The following is a 19,463-nucleotide window of genomic DNA, read 5'->3' as shown; positions in this document are numbered from 1 at the left end:
TAGTAGTTCCTTCCAGTCATATTCCTCAATCCTTATCTGCTTCATAGGTTATATTATCGATGACAAAAAGGACTGTAACTCTGACATGGACAATGGCTACAGAAAACACTAATTTTTGATATTAAAATTATTCTTGATGGAATTGGTTAAATATACTATAAAACTTGGCTTATAATCAAGATAAATCTTAAACTTGAGGGTCTTTAAAAATACATTTTTGGCACTTACCTTTCATCTTATATTACTAATGATGGGAATCTCAAACATATAAAAAAAATTCAATTTCTTAGGAAATTATAAAGCTTTTGAAAAACTAAAATTTTCTTAGTAAGCCTAGCAATGAGGCTTGCAGGCCCTATCACAGGGCAAGCATAATATCTAAAAATAAAAGTTAGGTCAGGCATGGTAGCTCACGCCTGTAATCCCAGCACTTTGGGAGGCCAAGGCAGGCAGATTACTTGAGGTCGGGAGTTTGAGACCAGCCTGGCCAACATGGTGAAACCCCGTCTCTAAAACAAAATGAAACAGAACAACAACAAAAAAAAGCCAAACAAACAAAAAGTCTTTGTTGTATGAAGTGAGAACTACCTGAGAGCAAATAAGAAAAAAGAAAATTGGAAACAAGCACTTGTTTTCTTCTACCAGGATATAAAATATGCCAAAGAGTACAAAAGAGCTATAGGATAGGAACAAAATCTTCACATATCTCAGACTGACACAAAACAAGCTGTTTTATTCCTCAGATATACATGTCTCTACAATGAAACTGCACACAAGGTCCTACTTATTGCTTGCTCCAGGGAGTACCGTTAAATGTAAAGAGACTGGGAATATATCTAAATGTGGAGAGAGTGGCGCCTGTCATTGCTTTTGGGGAAGAGGCACAGATTACCCCATTGGGCACCAATAAGATTGCAGCACTTCAGAATTAGACAGCTGGGATGGAAGTACAGAGCCTTCCAAACTGAGAATCAACCTTGTATACCATAAATGTGCTTTTCTTCAGAAAGCCAATCCCACAGGGACTAGGACACAGACCCCATCAGCAATGGTAGTGGCAGCATTACTAATAAAAAAACACATGATTCAGGGATACATGGTATCAGGTGCAACTGACCACAACCATCTCATGGTAAATACATAAGCCTTGAAGGCTTAAATGCTATTCTAAATATTCTGAAGGAAACTCCTTTCCCAACAACCACCTCATATGCCTAATATTAAATGCTCAAATTTTCAGAGTATACTAGCTAGATAAGACACCTTTAAATGAAACATTTGCCCAACAAGGATGCCAAACATTAGAGTTTGTTTTATTGCATGACGTTTGCATAAGAAAAAATGTTATTGAAAACTGTAAGGCATCATGCAATCATTGAATAAGCTAATTATTAACTGTACACTTAAGATAGGTGGACATATAATCTAAAATTTAAAAACTAGTTCCAAAAAAGTACATAAAAAATTTAACATGATGAGCTTTTAAATATGGTTTATATTTATAGTTTCATGTTGTTAAAAAGTGCTTCAAATGTACTGCTGGAAAGTTGCTCTTTACAAATGGCGCTGGGGTGATGTCAGATTATAAACTGTAAAAACCAATTACTTTTATGGAATTAGAAAGCTAACATCGTGATATTCAAACTTACTTGAATCAGTTTTCAATTCTCACTCAAATTAAGTTGATATAATATTAATAATCTTAAAAACATCTGTTTTATAACCAGCAAAAGTCTATTGAATTCAAGTTATGCATGTTGAGCAATCAAATCTCTGAGTAAGCCTGAACGTTGACATGTGGAACCAATGTGGGTATGTGTTAATCAATGTACTGTGCCATCCAGCGGAAGCCTTCTCCATAACCTTGTCTTTTGAGCACACTACACATGAAAACTTCTAAGGGTCGGGCATTCAGTTCTTTCAGAGATACACTCCCCTAGAATAGAAGAGAGACATTTTGTTGGAATTTTATGAAATTAATAAAGCCCCACATCCCAGCAGAATTATCGGTTCTATTTTAGAACAAAGAATGGCTGTGATAAATCCATGACTGTGATAAAGTCATGGCTGCTTGGCATCCAAGCCCCATGAACACACAAGAAGCCTCCTTCTCTCACTCTACCTTAGGACAGGATGGCCACTCAGTGGGAAAGAGGTTAGCTTGCAAGATACCCAAGAATAAAAATAATCTGACTTAGAAAAAAATCCAAACTGGCTGCACTAATATTAAAGACAAACATTCCCTGAGAAGGTTTACGACCAAACAAGGCATTTCCTAAAATTAATGTCGAGCTAATTTATGAAAAAGACAGAAAACAGACCAAAGTCTACTTTGTCTAACTTAAGAGCCTCCTGCTATATGCTGCAGTATTTCTCCACCCTGAAATAGTATATGTAAACTAAGAAAATTCTGTAAGCCTCAGAGGTTCTTCCATTGTTTATCTGGATTTTTTCAATGCTGATGTTTTCCCCAAAATAAATCCTAGGAAAAGTGAATACCAAAACAATCCGTCTTAAAGCTTATTATAAAGTATATGTTCAGAAAACCCTAAAATATTCCCATAACCAAGTTTATGTCTTATTTATCTCTGGTAAACTCAGGGCCTAAACATACTACTGGTATACTTAAACACTCAAATATATCGTTTGGTGGCTAATTCTGAAAATGTATGATGAATAACTTTGAAAGCTTTAATTTAGTTTCCCATAAGCACAAGCCTTAGGCATAACTGATCCTTGACATTTTTGTTGTCACCAAGAAAAGGTTTCATTCCATGGTAGAAAGAAATGAAGACATCAGAAAGACCCACATGTATAAATAACAGTTTAAGAAAAAAAAGATAATGGGCTTGTATAGTTTGACAATAGTAATTTAAGAAGACATTTGTACTGTAGAATTAAACACACCCATCATAATTTTTTTTTTTTTTTTTACCTTTCCTGTTGTCTGACCATATAAACCAAACATCTCTCGCAACCTCTCTTCACTGATGGCTTCAGGTCTGTCGATCTTATTCCCAAGAATCAGTATAGGCACATTAGCAATGGTTTCATCTGTCATTAGTGACTGAAAACAACAAAACAATACAAAACAAGAGTTGATATGAAACCATCCGAAGAGCTTATTTTGATATGATAAAACAGTAAAGGACTCATTCTCTACCACATCATGTCATACCAACTTTCTTTGTCAAACTCCCCCCACATTTTAAATTGACCTCAATGAAACCATAAGCTCAATTCTTCTGTCTTCCTATGACTCTTCCTGTAAATGTTTACTCTGCTCACCCTGTAAAGCAGTGACACAGAGTGTATAGAGCCAGCACCTTAAAGGTGGACAGATCTGGTTTCACTTCTGGTTCTACTGCTTCTGAGATGTGACTTTGGGCAAGTTAGCCTGACTGAAGCTCTAGAGAGAATTAGGAACAGTAGCATCCACCCTATGAAGTTTAGAATTAAATGAAGTAATATGCACAGTCTCTGGAACAAAGTAGGAACTCAGGCATTCTCTTTCCTTGTTTTGCAACCATAGAACCTACCTGGCCTTTTCCACATGTACAAGTATTTGTTTGCCTGCTCTAGGCAGAGCCATGGTAGATCAACCTTCAACCAAATCATGGACCTGCTTACTCTGTGGCCCCAGATCTGGTGCTGACCTTGCCTGCTGCTGTTGGGCCCCTTTACAAAGTATCTGACCTGGGATACTGGAGGGGAGGTAGCTACATATGCCCCTGCTCACTCCTAGGAGTAGTGTCAAAGATGGCAAGTCCTATCATTTCCAGGTTGTGGCTTAGAAAATAGCATCCTAGCATGACCAGGGACTCAAGATCAACCCACTCCAGGAATATAGCAGACATGAAATATACTAAAAGGGTACATTCTGTACAGAGTGAGCTTCTTAAGTCTTCATAAAGGATGTCTGTGTTAGTACTTCTGCAATAGCTACAATTACTCAGTTACTCCCTCTGCATTCTGTCACTACTTAAAGCAATCACTGAGGTCAACAAATTGCCAAGAGTTTCATCACAGACTGCAGAAAAGCTGCACTCTGATATCTATATCTCCAACCTACTTCTGCAGGCTTACCAGAGTGATTTGACTATATTTAGTTTCAATTATTTAACTTACATCAAGTTCTTCTTTTGACTCTAACAGCCTTTCATGGTCTGCACAATCCACCAGAAATACAATGCCATTGATAGCAGGAAGGTAGTTTTTCCACACTCTTCGAGCTAACAAAAACAACCAGGAGTTAGAGTTTATTTGTTGGTCAAACCCAGCAGATGGTTTAAGCAAAGAGTCCAACAAGATAACAAGTGCAGTAATCCCTTAGCTGCTGGTACTTCACAATATATTCAAGTTAATCTTTTAACTTGAATATAATGGTGCCAAATTCTTCTGAGAATAACAAAGAGGAAATTTCAGGTTTTCCTTGATTGTGGCCAAGTCAAATACTTTAGTCTCTTTCAATTACCATATGTAAGAAGTAGAATATTTAAAATAAAAATAAAAACAGGCCGGGCGCGGTGGCTCAAGCCTGTAATCCCAGCACTTTGGGAGGCTGAGACGGGCGGATCACGAGGTCAGGAGATCGAGACCATCCTGGCTAACACGGTGAAACCCCGTCTCTACTAAAAAATACAAAAATCTAGCCGGGCGAGGTGGCGGGCGCCTGTAGTCCCAGCTACTCCAGAGGCTGAGGCAGGAGAATGGCGTGAACCCGGGAGGCGGAGCTTGCAGCGAGCTGAGATCGGCCACTGCACTCCAGCCCCAGCGACAGAGCGAGACTCCGTCTCAAAATAAATAAATAAATAAATACAAATAAAAACAAAATGATACACGTTAAGTTCATTGGAGGACTGTTACTATATAAATCTAAAATATAAGCAGTAAAAAAACTACATATATATGTAATTATATATACATAAAAATGTATTTATGTTACATATACATGCAGTGTTCATTTTTTGACATTTCTAGTTATCAGATTTTTTTTTTTTTTGCCAGTGATAAATTTGGAATGAGTGACAGAAGGAAAGTAATATCAGGTACAAGCTTGTTAAAATAATAAGGCTGGGTGTGGTGGCTCACACCTGTAATCCCAGCACTTTGGAAGGCCAAGGCAGGTGGATTGCTTGAGCTCAGTTCGAGACCAGCCTGGACAACATAGGGAAACCTCATCTCTACAAAAAAACACAAAAATTTAGCCAAGCTGGACGCAGTGGCTCATGCCTGTAATCCCAGCACTTTGGGAGGCCGAGGCAGGTGGATCACCTGAGGTCAGGAGTTGGAGATCAGCCTGGCCAACATGGCGAAACCCCATCTCTACTAAAAATACAAAAATTTAGCTGGGCTTGGTGGCGGGCACCTGTAGTCCCAGGCTGAGGTAGGAGAATCACTTGCAACCGGGAGGTGGAGGTTGCAGTGAGCTGAGATCCCACCATTGCACTCCAGTCTGGGTGACAGAGACAGACTCCGTCTCAAAAAAAAAAAAAAAAAAATTAGAAAATGTGGTGGTATGTGCCTGCCCAGCTACTTGGGAGGCTAAGGTAGGAGGATGGAGCCCAGGAGGCAGAGGTTGAAGTAAGCCAAGATCATACCACTGCACTCCAGCCTGGGAGTCAGAGCCAAACTCTGTCTCAAAAAAAATAAGTAAATTAAAAAAAAAACATAAAAACTGTTTTACTCATAACAGAAAAGAAGCTCAAATGTTAATAATTAACTAAAGTCTATGAAATCATAAGAGTAATTTTTTCCACAACGTAACTTTCTTCACTGACTTGAGTTGTATGACATATCTTTTTTTTTTTTTTTAAGGTACAGGGTCTTGCTCTGTCATCCAGGCTAGTTCACTGTAGCCTCAGACTCTTGAGCTCAAGCCATATTTCCATCTCAGCCTCCTGAGTAGGTAGGACTATCAGTGTCTATCACTATGCCTCATTAATTTTTTAAATTTTGTGTAGAGACAGGGTCTTGCTATGTCGCACAGCTGGTCTCAAACTCCTGGCTTCAAGTGATCCTCCCAACCTCAGCCTCTCAAAGCGCTGGGATTATAGGCCTGAGACCCCACACCCAGCCATTATGACATGTCTTGAAAACAATATAGAAATGAAGTCTCAGACAAATTCCATTAGATTCCAATTCTAATAATCATATTCCAGAAATTATTTTGTGTATATGCCAGACAATTACATGTCTCAAATGTGCTTTCACTAGTCAGAACCATTTACAATCTTTTCAACTATATGTTGTATCAGGTCTTTAGAATGCCCACCAACTTGGTAATATTCATTAATTATGACTTACTATGAGGTAGATGTCGCCACATATTTTTGGGGATATAAAAAATGAACAGGCCAGGTATGGTGGCTCACACCTGTAATCCCAGCACTTTGGGAAATTGAGGCAGGACTGCTTGAGGCCAGGACTTCAAAATCAGCCTGGGCAAGATTGTGAGACCCCATCTCTACAAAAAAAATTTTTTAATTAAAAAAAAAAAACAAAACAGGATTTTAGTCCCCACAAGTTTAATATAGGAGATAAGGCAGTCTTTCCAAACTTGTTGCAGACATGTACACAAATATACTAAGTGCTATGAAGTACAGCTGAGAGAACTCCAACTGAGAATGGCTTCCCAAGGGAGGTAGCAGGGCATATGCTGGGGCCTGAAGGGGTTACCCATGTGTGGATGGGGATGGTATGAACAAAAGCATGGAGGTAGGAAAACACCAAGAAGGTCTGATTTGGTTGAAGTAAAAAGAATGGGAAGGGGAATAGTGGGAAATAAAGACCAGAAAAGTAGGCCAGGTGTGGTGGCTCACACCTATAATCCCAACTTTTGGGAGGCTGAGGTGGGAGGATTGCTTGAGCCCAGGAGTTGGAGACAAGACTGGGCAACACAGTGAGTGAGACCTTGTCTCTATAAAATAATTTTTAAAAGCCCAGAAAAGTAAACTGGGACCAGATCATAGAGATCCTGAATGCCAGGTTAATGAGTTTGGCCTTTATTTTATAGGTAATGAGTTAGCCACTGAAGGTTTTTTTGTTTTGTTTGTTTGTTTGTTTGTTTTACAGAGCAGTAACATGTTCATAACATGATTATGACAGTGAGAGGTAGATTGAAGTAGAGAGAATGGAAGTTAATTTTACCCATACACTTTACCACCAAAAGCAATTCCGATTTGAATTGGCCAGAAGTATCATGAAAATCACCCTTTGCTTTTAAAGCATTTATTGGGGAGTAATAATCCCTAAATTTTAAATCTACTCTGGCCTTGCGTGACTAGAATGAGATTTCATGCACTAGAACTAATGGCCACATTTTTGTTAAGTTAAAATAAAACAAAGTGACTGTAAGAGTAAGAGAATCTTACCTTGAACATGGCGAAACCCCATCTCTACTAAAAATACAAAAATTAGCCAGGCGCAGTGGCACATGCCTGTAATCCCAGCTGTTGGGGAGGCTGAGGCATGAAGATTACTTGAACCAAGGAGGCAGAGGTTGCAGTGAGCTGAGATTGCACCACTGCACTCCAGCCCAGGAGACAGAGTGAGACCCTGTCTCAAAAAAAAAAAAAAAGGAATCTTACCTTGAACATGTCCACCCAGATCAAAAGTTGTAAATGTCATGCCAGCAATGGTCAGTTCTTCTGAAGCTAAATAAGATTTTAAAATATTTTTACAACATGAAAATCAGAAACCCATTAATAATGCTAAAAGTAGAGGTTACTCTTCACAGACTTTCCTCCCCATCTAATTAGGAATAAATAGTAACTTCTCTTAGAAGCAAAATTTATTCAAAGACCCATGCTAACATTCTTAAATATCTGCCAGCCGTAATAAAGAAATTAATGTACTTTATGTTCTTAGCTCCCAAAATTTAGCCTAAATATTTGTCCAGGCATACTTATACTGGTCCAAGCAAGCATTAGGTCATAGCCTGTTCCTCTTCCTTATTTGAAGGTGTTTTTACCTTTCTCAGCATTCCACAAGTTACTTCCTCCTTCCTTTGTTCTCCTCTGCCTCTGCCTCTTTTAAAAAGTTCTAAGTTGCTAGCCAATCAGGACAAACACAGAATGTGAGGTCCCATTCCGGCCAATGGAAACCGGACACAGCAGCAGGGTGGACGCATCACATTATAAATGACCCTGTCTCCTTTGTTCGGTGTACTGTTGTGGCAAAATTGCTGGCAAGTGTACCCTTTCTGCAGAAAGTAAAAATGGCCTTGCTGAGGAAATTAAATTTACGTTTAAGTGCTGTCTTTACAGCACCAGGGAACAAGCATTTCTAACAATAGCTTATATTACTACTTAATGTTTGATTTACTTTTATTGCAAATAAGGTCAAATCAAACATTTAGGAACTGGTACAATAATACCTTTTTTGTAATTAGATATACACCGATTCATACTGACAATATAACAAATAATTGTAATATTCAGTTCTGGTATTCTACTCATCACAAATCCAACATTTATTTTTCCTTCTCTGTTCTTCCTGCTGAAAATGTTAATCTATTCAGACAGTTATTTGCTATGAATTCAAGTAACTGTTCCAATCTAATAATTGTTCATGTAATTCATCTTAAATGATACAGGTGAAATAATTTTCTCATGACTGACATAAGACAGTCTTTAATAACAAAAACAATTATCATAAAAAATTGTGGCCATTATTTCCATAACTATCTTTCTTCCTCCTCCATTCCACTTCTGGGACTTTAGTTGCAGGTTTGTTAGACTGCCTGATGTCGTCCCACCGGTCATTGAGGCTCTGTTTATTTTGCTGTTACTTTTCTCTCTGTGCTTCATTTTGGATAGTTTCTATTGCATTGAGTTAAGTTTAGTGGTCTTTCCTTTTGCAGTACTGGCACTATCTAATTTACTATTAATCTTATCCAGTGAAATTTTCATTTCAGGCTGGACATGGTAGCTCATGACTATAATCCCAGACTTTGGGAGGGCAAGGTGGAAGAATCACTTGAGCCTAGAAGCTCGAGACCAGCCTGGGCAACACAGGGAGACCCTGTCTCGAAAGAAAAGAAAAGAAAGAAATTTTCATTTCAAATACTGTATTTTTCATTTCTAGAAGTTTCATTTGATTCCGTTTTATATCTTCCATTTCTTTCCTCATGTTTGTATTTTCCTTTAAGTCCTTGAGGACATTCATAACGATTGTCTTAATGTCTTCATCTGCTAATTCCATCATCTTTGTCACACTTGTGTCTGTTTCTACTGACTGAATCACACTTTCCTGTTACTTTGCATGTCTAGTAATTTCATATTGAGTGCTGGATTTTGTTGTAGTCCTTTGAAGAAGGTTGAACTTTGTTCTGACAGTTCACTTGCTTGCAGATCAGTTTTTAAGATTTGTTAGAAGGCTAAATGGGATTAAACAACAATGATTCCTGGCCCCATGAGAGCTCTAGTAATTATCTGGCTAATATATAATTGTTCTTTGACTAGGCTTTTGGAGTTTTACCCACTGCATACACAGATTGATAGTTGGCTATGTAAATTTCTAGAGTCCTTTCTCTCTAGAGGTCGCTCCTCTCTGGTACTCCCTCCTCTCTGTCCTAGCAAAAAAATTCTAGTCCTGTTGGCCTCTCCAAATTCTGGTCTACATCTCCTCAACTCAGCAAGACTATTGGACTATGTTTGGGCATCCTCTCTTTGCACCATGGTCTGAAAATTACCTCTTGGCATAAAACTAAAATAGAGTTGTTTCCTTTCTCTCAGGAATCACAGTCCTGGGCTAGCTGTTGCCCAATGTCTGAAAACAGTTGTAGCATCTTTTTTTGTCCAGTTTTCTAATTGTGTACAGTGGGAGGGTAATTCCAGACCCAGTACTCTCTTATGGCCAAAAGCTCAAGTGCCCCATAATGACAACATAAGTGTTACTGTAGCTACTTTAGCCCAGAGTATTTTATCTTGCTAAGAAATTCTGGGGGCCGGGCGCATTGGCTCATGTTTGTAATCCCAGCACTTTGGGAGGCTGAGGTGGGTGGATCACGAGGTCAGGAGATTGAGGCCATCCTGGCTAACACAGTGAAACCCCATCTCTACTAAAAAAAATATACAAAAAAATAGCTGGGTGTGGTGGCGGACGCCTGTAGTCCCAGCTACTCGGGAGCCTGACGCAGGAGAATGGCGTGAACCTGGGAGGTGGAGCTTGCAGTGAGCTGAGATTGCGCCACTGCACTCCAGCCTGGACAACAGAGTGAGACTCTGTCTCAAAAAAAAAAGATAAAGAAATTCTGGGCTGGGTGCGGTGGCTCACGCCTGTAATCCCAGCACTTTGGGAGCCTGAGGCGAGTGAATCACTTGAGGTCAGGAGTTCAAGACCACCGTTGACAACATGGTGAAACCCTGACTCTACTAAAAATACAAAAATTAGCCAGGCATGGTGGCAGGTGCCTGTAATCCCAGCTACTTAGGAGGCTGAGGCAGGAGAATCACTTGAACCCAGGAGGTGGAGGCTGCAGTAAGCCGAGATTGCACCATTGCACTCCGGCCTGGACAATAGAGAGAGAGACTCTGTCTTAAAATAAAAAGAAATTCTAGGCCGGGCGCAGTGGCTCACGCCTGTAATCCTGGTACTTTGGGAGGTCGAGGTGGGTGGATCACCTGAGGTGAGGAGTTCGAGACCATCCTGGCCAACACGGTGAAATCCCATCTCTACTAAAAATACAAAAATCAGCCGGGAGTGGTGGTAGGCACCTGTAATCCCAGCTACTCAGGAGGCTGAGGCAGGAGAATCGCTTGAACCCGGGAGACGGAGGGTACAGTAAGCCCAGATGGCACCATTGCACTCCAGCCTGGGGGACAAGAGCGAGACTTTGTCTCAAAAAAAAAAAAAAGAAAATAGGCCGGGAGCAGTGGCTCAAGCCTGCAATCCCAGCACTTTGGGAGGCTGAGACGGGCGGATCACGAGGTCAGGAGATCGAGACCATCCTGGCTAACACGGTGAAACCCCGTCTCTACTAAAAAAAAAAAATACAAAAAACTAGCCGGGCAAGGTGGCGGGTGCCTGTAGTCCCAGCTACCTGGGAGGCTGAGGCAGGAGAATGGCGTGAACCCAGGAGGCGGAGCTTGCAGTGAGCTGAGATCTGGTCACTGCACTCCAGCCTGGGTGACAGAGTGAGACTCCATCTCAAAAAAAAAAAAAAAGGAAAATTAGTGTAGATTACCAAATGAATAAAATATTTAATACAATCTGTACTCAAAGTCACTGTTCATAAGGAAAAGATAATGCTTAGATGTGGTTGGCAAACCACCTCTATGGTAATAATCCCCAAGATACTTTCTGTTTTATAAAAGAAGTCTGAATTTGACTATTTAAGATACAGAACACTGTTAACATCCCAGAAAGTCTCCTCTTGCCCCTTCACAGTCAATCCCCATTTTCATCTCCAGAAGCAACTACTGATCTGAATTCCATCACCACAGGTTAGTTTTATCTGTTCTAGAATTTCATATAAATGGTATCATACAGTAGATAACTTTTTATGACCAGCTTTGGCCATGTAGCATAATATGACTGAATCTATCAGTGGTTTATTCATCTTTTTGCTAAGTAGCATTCCATTATTTATCTATTCCTTTTTTGATGGACATTTGAGGTATTTCCAGTTTTGGGCTATTACAAATAAAATTTGTATAGACGGGCATGGTGGCTCACACTTGTAATCCCAGGACTTTGGGAGGCTGGGTGGGTGGATCGCTTGAGCCCAGGAGTTCAAGATCAGCCTAAGCAACATGGTGAAAGCCTATCTCTACAAAAAAATTAAAAAATTAGCCAGATGTGGTAGCATGTGCCTGTAGTTCCAGCTACTTGGGAGGTTGAGGTGGGAAGATCACTTGAACCTGGGAGGTCGAGGCTGCAGTGAGCTGTGATTGTGCCATTGTGCTCCAGTCTGGGCTACCGAGTGAGACTCTGACTCAAAAAAAAAAAAAAAAGCCAACTCACCACCAACAAATAAAGCTAGTATAAACATTTTTGTATAAGGTTTTTGGTAAATATATTTTCTCATTTCTCTTGGGTAAATAGGAGTAGAACTGCCAGATCAAAGGATATATGTAGGTTTTCACATATGCTTTTTTTTCCCTTTTCAAAAATTTTTTCTTTTCCACACCACAACAGATCACATATGCTTTTGATTAATTAAAAAATATGAGTTGAGGCCGGGCACGGTGGCTCAAGCCTGTAATCCCAGCACTTTGGGAGGCCGAGACGGGCGGATCACGAGGTCAGGAGATCGAGACCATCCTGGCTAACACGGTGAAACCCCGTCTCTACTAAAAAATATAAAAAACTAGCCGGGCGAGGTGGCGGGCGCCTGTAGTCAGTCCCAGCTACTCGGGAGGCTGAGGCAGGAGAATGGCGTGAACCCGGGAGGCGGAGCTTGCAGTGAGCTGAGATCTGGCCACTGCACTCCAGCCTGGGCGACAGAGCGAGACTCCATCTCAAAAAAAAAAAAAAAAAAAAAATATGAGTTGAAATGAATGTGAGCTGCAGGAAAGGCTGAGATAGCATCTGTTTTCCCCAGTATCTGGAACAATGTGTGACATAAAGTAGGTGCTCAATAAATATTTGAATAAATGAAAAAGAGCAACATCAAAAAATGTAAAAATGACTCACACCTAATACTTAAGACCACTCTGTAGTCTCTTCCAGTTATGCTGGTTTTGTTTTGTTTTTTTTTTCCTGTGTTTTTTGGTTTTTTTTGAGACAGTCTCACTCTGTCACCCAGGCTGGAGTGCAGTGGCGTGATCTCGGCTCACTGCAACCTCCACCTCCTGGGTTCAAGCAATTATCCTGTCTCCACCTCCCAAGTAGGTGGAATTACAGGCATGTGCCACTGTGTCCGGCTAATTTTTGTATTTTTAGTACAGATGGGGTTTCACAATGTTGGCCAGGCTGGAAATTATGCTGTTTTTGCAGACGATTTGTCAATTTCAGGAAATCTTCCTTTTCCAACCTCACTAATTGTTTTATAGATAAAATACTTTGTTTTGTTTTGTTCTATCCTCGTTCTTTGTTCTTTGAACATTTACTGAACTAAATAATTACAGTATTACCTACTTTTTGATCCAGTTCTCAATTTTATATTTATTATTAAGGCTATACTTATTATTTCATAATTAATCTATAGATTAACTTGTCTATCTGATTCATAAAATTTTCACCTGTAAAAGTAAGGTCACAAGTTAAATTAGGTTTCTGTTTCTAATAATTTTCTCACTTTAACGTTAACTTTATTCTCAAATTCATTACATAACCTTAAATACAAAATGAAATTTATTAAATAATTTACAGAGTCAGTCAAGTGTGGTAGCTCATGCCTGTAATCCCAAAACTTTGGGAGGCCAAGGCAGGTGGATCACTTGAGGCCAGGAGTTCAAGACCAGCCTGGCCAACATGGCGAAACCTGGTCTCTACTAAAAATACAAAAATTAGCTGCACTTGGTAGCACATGCCTGTAATCCCAGCTACTCCAGTGGCTCCAGTGGCTGAGGCAGGAGAATTGCTTGAGCCCGGGAGAGCCCGGGAGAGCCTGGGAGGCAGAGGTTGCAGGGAGCCGAGATGGTGCCACTGCACTTCAGCCTAGGCAATAGAGTAAGACTCTGTCTCAAAAAAGGAAAAAAAAAAAATTTACAGTCATTATTAAAAAACATTATTTTTGGCCAGGCGTAGTGGCTTACGCCTGTAATCTCAGCACTTTGGGAGGCTGAGGCGGGTGGATCACAAGGTCAGGAGATCGAGACCATCCTGGCTAACACGGTGAAACCCAGTCTCTACTAAAAATACAAAAAATTAGCCAGGCGTGGTGGTGGGCGCCTGTAGTCCCAGCTACCCAGGAGGCTGAGGCAGGAGAATGGTGTGAACCTGGGATGCCAAGCTTGCAGTGAGTTGAGATCATGCCACTGCACTCCAGCCTGGGCAACAGAGTGAGACTCTGTCTCAAAAACAAACAAACAAAAATTATTATTATTTTTCTTTTTTGGAGACGGGGTCTCGCTATGTTGCCCAGGCTGGTCGTGAACTCCTGGGCTCAAGCTATCCTCCTGCCTGTGCCTCCCTAAGTGCTGGGATTATAGGCATGAGCAACCACACCTGGCCCAGGGGGTCTTTCTAAAAAAAACCAGAACACACAACTTATTTTTAAAATTGTTTTAAAACTTTCAATTTTTGGCCGGGTGTGGTGGCTCATGCCTGTAATCCCAGCACTTTGGGAGGCTGAGGCGGGCAGATCACCTGAGGTCAGGAGTTCGAGACCAGCCTGACCAACACGGAGAAACCCCATCTCTACTAAAAATACCAAAAAATTAGCTGGGCATGGTGGCACATGCCTGTAATCCCAGCTACTCAGAAGGCTGAGGCAGGAGAATCGTTTGAACCCAGGAGGCGGAGGTTGCGCCATTGCACTCCAGCCTGGACAACAAAGGCAAAACTCTGTCTCAAAAAAAAAAAAAAAAAAAAAAAAAAAAAAGACCTTTCAAGTTTTAGTTGGGCATAGTGGCTCATGTCTGTAATCCCAGCACTTTGGGAGGCTGAGGCAGGCGGATCACCTGAGGTCGGGAGTTCGAGAACAGCCTGGCCAACGTGTTGAAATCCCATTTCTACTAAAAATACAAAAATTAGCTGGGTGTGGTAGCGCATGCCTGTAATCCCAGCTACTTGGGAGGCTGAGGCAGGAGAATTGCTTGAACTCAGAAGGCGGAGGTTGCAGTGAGCCAAGATCATGCCATTGCACTCCAGCGTGGGCAACAGAGCGAGACGCCATCTCAAAAAAAAAACTTTCAATTTTTTTGGTATTTTTTGTTTCTTTAGAGACAGGGTCTCACTCTGTTGCCCATGTTAGGAGTGCAGTGGCACAATCATAGCTCAATGAAGCCTTGAACACCTAGGCTTAAGTGATCCTCCTGCCTCAGCCTCCCAAGTACCTAGGACTACAGGTGTATGCCACCATGCCAGACTAATTTTTTGTTTTTGTTTTTGTAGAGATGGAGTCTCCGTATGTTGCCCAGGCTGGTCTTAAACTCCTGGGCTCAAGTGATTCTCCTGCCTCAGCCTCCCAAAGTGCTGGGATTACAGACATGAGCCACCACACCCACCCCTGTTTTAAAACTTCCTGTGTGTTGATGTATACCTTGTTTTCTTTAGATTAATTCTGTGGTGTACATTAGATATTGTTGAGGTTACTAAGACTAGAAAAATAACTGGTTAATAAATTGAGTTACCAGTCATGTATAAAACTATAATGTATCTACTGAATTAGTGCTTAAAATAGTACAGGGTGCAGTGGCTCCCATCTTTAATCCCAACACTTTGGGAGGCAGAGGCAGGAGGATCACTTGCACCTGGGAGTTCGAAGGGTGAGCTATGATCATACAACTGCACTCCAACCTACATGACAGAGCATGACCCTGTCTCTACACAAATAAAATAAAATAATATGGCTTTAAAATCTGAAAGAAGGCTGGGCACGGTGGCTCACGCCTGTAGTCCCAGCACTTTGGGAGGCCGAGGAGGGTGGATCACAAGGTCAGGAGATCGAGACCATCCTGGCTAATACAGGAAATACAAAAAATTAGCCGGTGTGGTGGTGGGTGCCTGTAGTCCCAGCTACTCGGGAGGCTGAGACAGGAGAATGGTGTGAACCCGGGAGGCGGAGCTTGTAGTGAGCCAAAGTCGTGCCACCGCACTCCAGCCTGGGCGACAGAGCAAGACTCCGCCTCAAAAAAAAAAAACCAAAAAACAAAACAAAGAAAAAAATTCAGGTTATGTAAACAAAGCAATGGTGGACTATTTACTAATCATGTAACAATCCCTCAGCAACAACTTTTTAATTACTCAAGCTAGAGAAGGGAGTACTAGCTGATAAAAAGGTATGAGTACTAATTCAAGATCTAAATATACTCCCTGGGAGCCAGGTCACCCATAATTTATTATTTTAGGAACAGATCAAATCACCTGATCATAATTTATCTACCAGAAAATGCCCCCAAAACAAAAAACTTGGCCAGGTGCGGTGGCTCATGCTTGTAATCCCAATACTTTGGGAGGCTGAGAGAGGCTGATCACTTGAGCTCAGGAGTTCGAGACCACCTGGGGCAATATACTGAAACCTGGTCTCTGAAAAAATAGAAAAATTAACTGGGCATGGTGGCATATGCCTGTGGTCCCAGCTACTTGGGAGGCTGAGGCAGGATGATGGCTTAAGCCCAGGAGGTAGAGTGAACTGTGATCATACCACTGCACTGCAACCTGGGCAACAGAGAAAGACCCTGTCTGAAACAAAACAAAACAGAACACTTTTGGTTAGTGCTTATGACTCAGCATCATTTGATCAAGTATCACATTGTATATAGGAATATACTTACTGGGATGTAATGTTGGGACATGTTGTCCAAGTCTGTCATCTTTTAGCATGTGTAGCAATGTTGTTTTTCCTGCATTATCCAATCCAAGAAATACCAATTTACCAGTTTTCTTATATAATCCTGCAAAGCAAGAGCTATGATTGGTCAAAGTGATATCTGACACTAATTATCCAAATGAAGTTAAATTTGGCCCAATTAAGCTGGGAGTTCTAAACCTATTTTCAGTTTTTTTTTTTTTTTTTCCGAGACAGAGTCTTGCTCTGTCACCTGGGCTGGAGTGCAGTGGCCCAATCTCAGCTCACCACAAGCTCCGCCTCCCGGGTTCACGCCATTCTCCTGCCTCAGCCTCCCGAGTAGCTGGGACTACAGGCGCCCGCCACCTCGCCCGGCTAGTTTTTTGTATTTTTTAGTGGAGACGGGGTTTCACTGTGTTAGCCAGGATGGTCTCGATCTCCTGACCTCGTGATCTGCCCGTCTCAGCCTCCCAAAGTGCTGGGATTACAGGCTTGAGCCACCGCGCCCAGCCCTATTTTCAGTTTTAAAAAAGCTATTTTAAATCTATTCATGGCTGGGCACTGTGGCAAGGCCGAGGCAGGAAGATCACCTGAGGTAAGGAGTTTCACACTAGCCTAGCCAACATGGTGAAACCCCGTCTATACTAAAAATACAAAAATTAGCCAGGTGTGTTGGCACACGCCTATAATCCCAGCTATTCAGGAAGCTGAGGCAGGAGAATCACTGGAACCCAGGAAGCAGAGGTTGCGGTGAGCTGAGATCATGCCATTGCTCTCCAGCCTGGGTGACAAAGTGAGATTCTGTCTAAAAAAATAAAAAAATAAAAATAAAATAAATAAATCTATTCATGATTTGGGACTTCAGATAATTATAAAACCAAACTTCATCCCAGTCAATAGAATATGTGTGTTGCCTTAACATATCTACAATGCCAAAATGCTGATTACTTTAATTTTAGAAGTATCAATCAGGTGTTGATTGATAGATAAATTGATAAATAGAAAAAAGGCAGCATTGACCAATTTATAATAGACTGGAATTGAACTGATAAATTTCATATTGAACTTAATTAATTGATTTATTTAGAGACAGTGTTTTACTTTGTTGCTCAGGCTGGAGTGTAGTGGCATGATTACAGCTTGCTGCAGCCTCAACTTCCTGGGCTCAAGTGATCCTCCCACCTCATCCTCCTGAGTAGCTGAGATTACAGGTGTGCACTACCATGCCCGACTAATTTTTGTATTTTTTGGTAGAGATGGGATTTCACCATGTTAGCCAGGCTGGTCTTGAACTCTTGGCCTCAAGCGATCGGCCCACCTTGCTTTCCCAAAGTGCTGGGATTATAGGCGTGAGCCACATGCCCAGCCAAACTTTATTTTTTCCATGTTTAATTGTCTAACCTCCACAGAATTGCATGTGAGCCAGCCACCGCACCTGACTGAAATAAACAAACTTTTAAAGACATTCGGCAATTATAGTTTCAGGCCATCCGTTTTCTAATAAGTTCATACTAAAATAACACCTAGTCCTTTGTCCATGCTTAAGTCTAAGAAGTAAATTGTTTGATGTCCTAATCTTTTATTTTTGGGGGGAGAACTATATATATATTTTTTATCATTAAGGAATCTACTTCTATGACTATCACTACTATGAGTGTCATGAAAAAGTAATTTGCCCAAGATTACATAATTTAAAAGGGATGCAATGAGTAACTCAACATATTTGTATGATTACAAAGCCCATGTTCTTTTTTTTTTTTGAGATGGAGTCTCACCTGTGGCCCAGGCTGGAGTGCAATGGCCTGATCTCAGCTCATTGCAACCTCCGCCTCCCGGGTTCAAGCAATTCTCCTGCCTCAGTCTCCCGAGTAGCTGGGACTACAGGTGCGTGCCACCACGCCCAGCTAATTTTTTGTATTTTTAGTAGACACGGGGTTTCGCCGTATTAGCCAGGATAGTCTTGATGTCCTGACCTCGTGATCCACCTGCCTCAGCCTCCCAAAGTGCTGGGATTACAGACGTGAGCCACTGCGCCTGGCCTTAACTATTCTTAACTATTGCTTCATATATAAAGAGGCTCAACACAATAAGCACTATTATATAAATAAAACTAAAGGAGATAACTATAGAGAACAAAGGACCAATATTACCTAAAAACTGTAGCAAGCAGGCCAGGCACGGTGGCTCACGCCTGTAATCCTAGCACTTTGAGAGTCCAAGGCGGGTGGATCATTTGAGGTCAGGAGTTCAAGACCAGCCTGGCCAACATGGTGAAACCCCATCTCTATTTAAAAACATAAACAATTAGCCAGGAATGGTGGTACATGTCTGTAATCCCAGATGCTCGTGAGACTGAGGCAGGAGAATTGCTTGAACCAGGAGGCGAATGTTGCAGTGAGCTGAGATTGCACCACTGTGCTCCAACCTGAGCGACCGAGTGAGACTCTGTCTCAAAAAAAAAAAACAAAACAAAAAAACCCACAAAAAAAACTGTAGCAAGGCTGGTCACAGTGGCTCACGCCTGTAATCCTAGCACTTTGGGAGGCTGAGGTGGGCGGATCATGTGAGCTCAGGAGTTCAAGACCAGCCAGGCCAACATGGCGAAGCCCCATCTCTACAAAAAATACAAAAATTAGCCAGCCTGGTGGCACACACCTGTAGTACCAGCTACTCGGGAGGTTGAGGCAGGAGAATCGCTTGAACCTGGGAGGTGGAGGTTGCAGTGAGCTGAGATCGCGTCACTGCACTCCAGCCTGGGCTACAGAGTGAGACTCCATCTCAAAAACAAACAAACAAACAAACAAACAAAAGACCAGCTTGGGCAACATAGCAAGACTCCGTCTCTATAAAATTAAAAAAAAAAAACAAAAACTGCTGGGTAAAGTAGTCTCATTTAGCATATTATCAACTGCTATTTATGGTGTATAAGCTATTTTATGGAACATGCATTTTTTTTTTTTTTTTTTTTTTTTTTGAGACGGAGCCTCGCTCTGTCGCCCAGGCTGGAGTGCAGTGGCCGGATCTCAGCTCACTGCAAGCTCCGCCTCCCGGGTTTACGCCATTC

General features: G+C 41.4%; 1 protein-coding gene across 2 annotated transcripts in view; it reads right to left on the bottom strand.

Moving 5' to 3' along the window:
* Positions 1-707: 707 nt before the first annotated feature.
* The window catches only part of SAR1B (secretion associated Ras related GTPase 1B), a 32,276-nt gene continuing 13,520 nt past the window's right edge, over positions 708-19,463 (bottom strand). For both annotated transcript variants that reach the window (XM_033181184.1, XM_033181185.1), the window contains 5 exons: positions 16,386-16,505; positions 7,590-7,655; positions 4,129-4,232; positions 2,936-3,067; positions 708-1,936 (listed from right to left, as the gene is read on the bottom strand). In XM_033181184.1, coding sequence (XP_033037075.1) covers positions 1,820-1,936; positions 2,936-3,067; positions 4,129-4,232; positions 7,590-7,655; positions 16,386-16,505 — 539 coding nt within the window. In that variant the 3' untranslated portion in view covers positions 708-1,819. The remainder of the gene's footprint in view (positions 1,937-2,935; positions 3,068-4,128; positions 4,233-7,589; positions 7,656-16,385; positions 16,506-19,463) is intronic.

This window comes from Trachypithecus francoisi, unplaced genomic scaffold, assembly GCF_009764315.1.
Source record: "Trachypithecus francoisi isolate TF-2019V2 unplaced genomic scaffold, Tfra_2.0 Lachesis_group2, whole genome shotgun sequence".
Lineage (NCBI taxonomy): Eukaryota > Metazoa > Chordata > Mammalia > Primates > Cercopithecidae > Trachypithecus > Trachypithecus francoisi.
The sequence above is the reverse complement of the archived record's forward strand: the minus strand, read 5'-3'. Positions and strand labels throughout refer to the sequence as shown.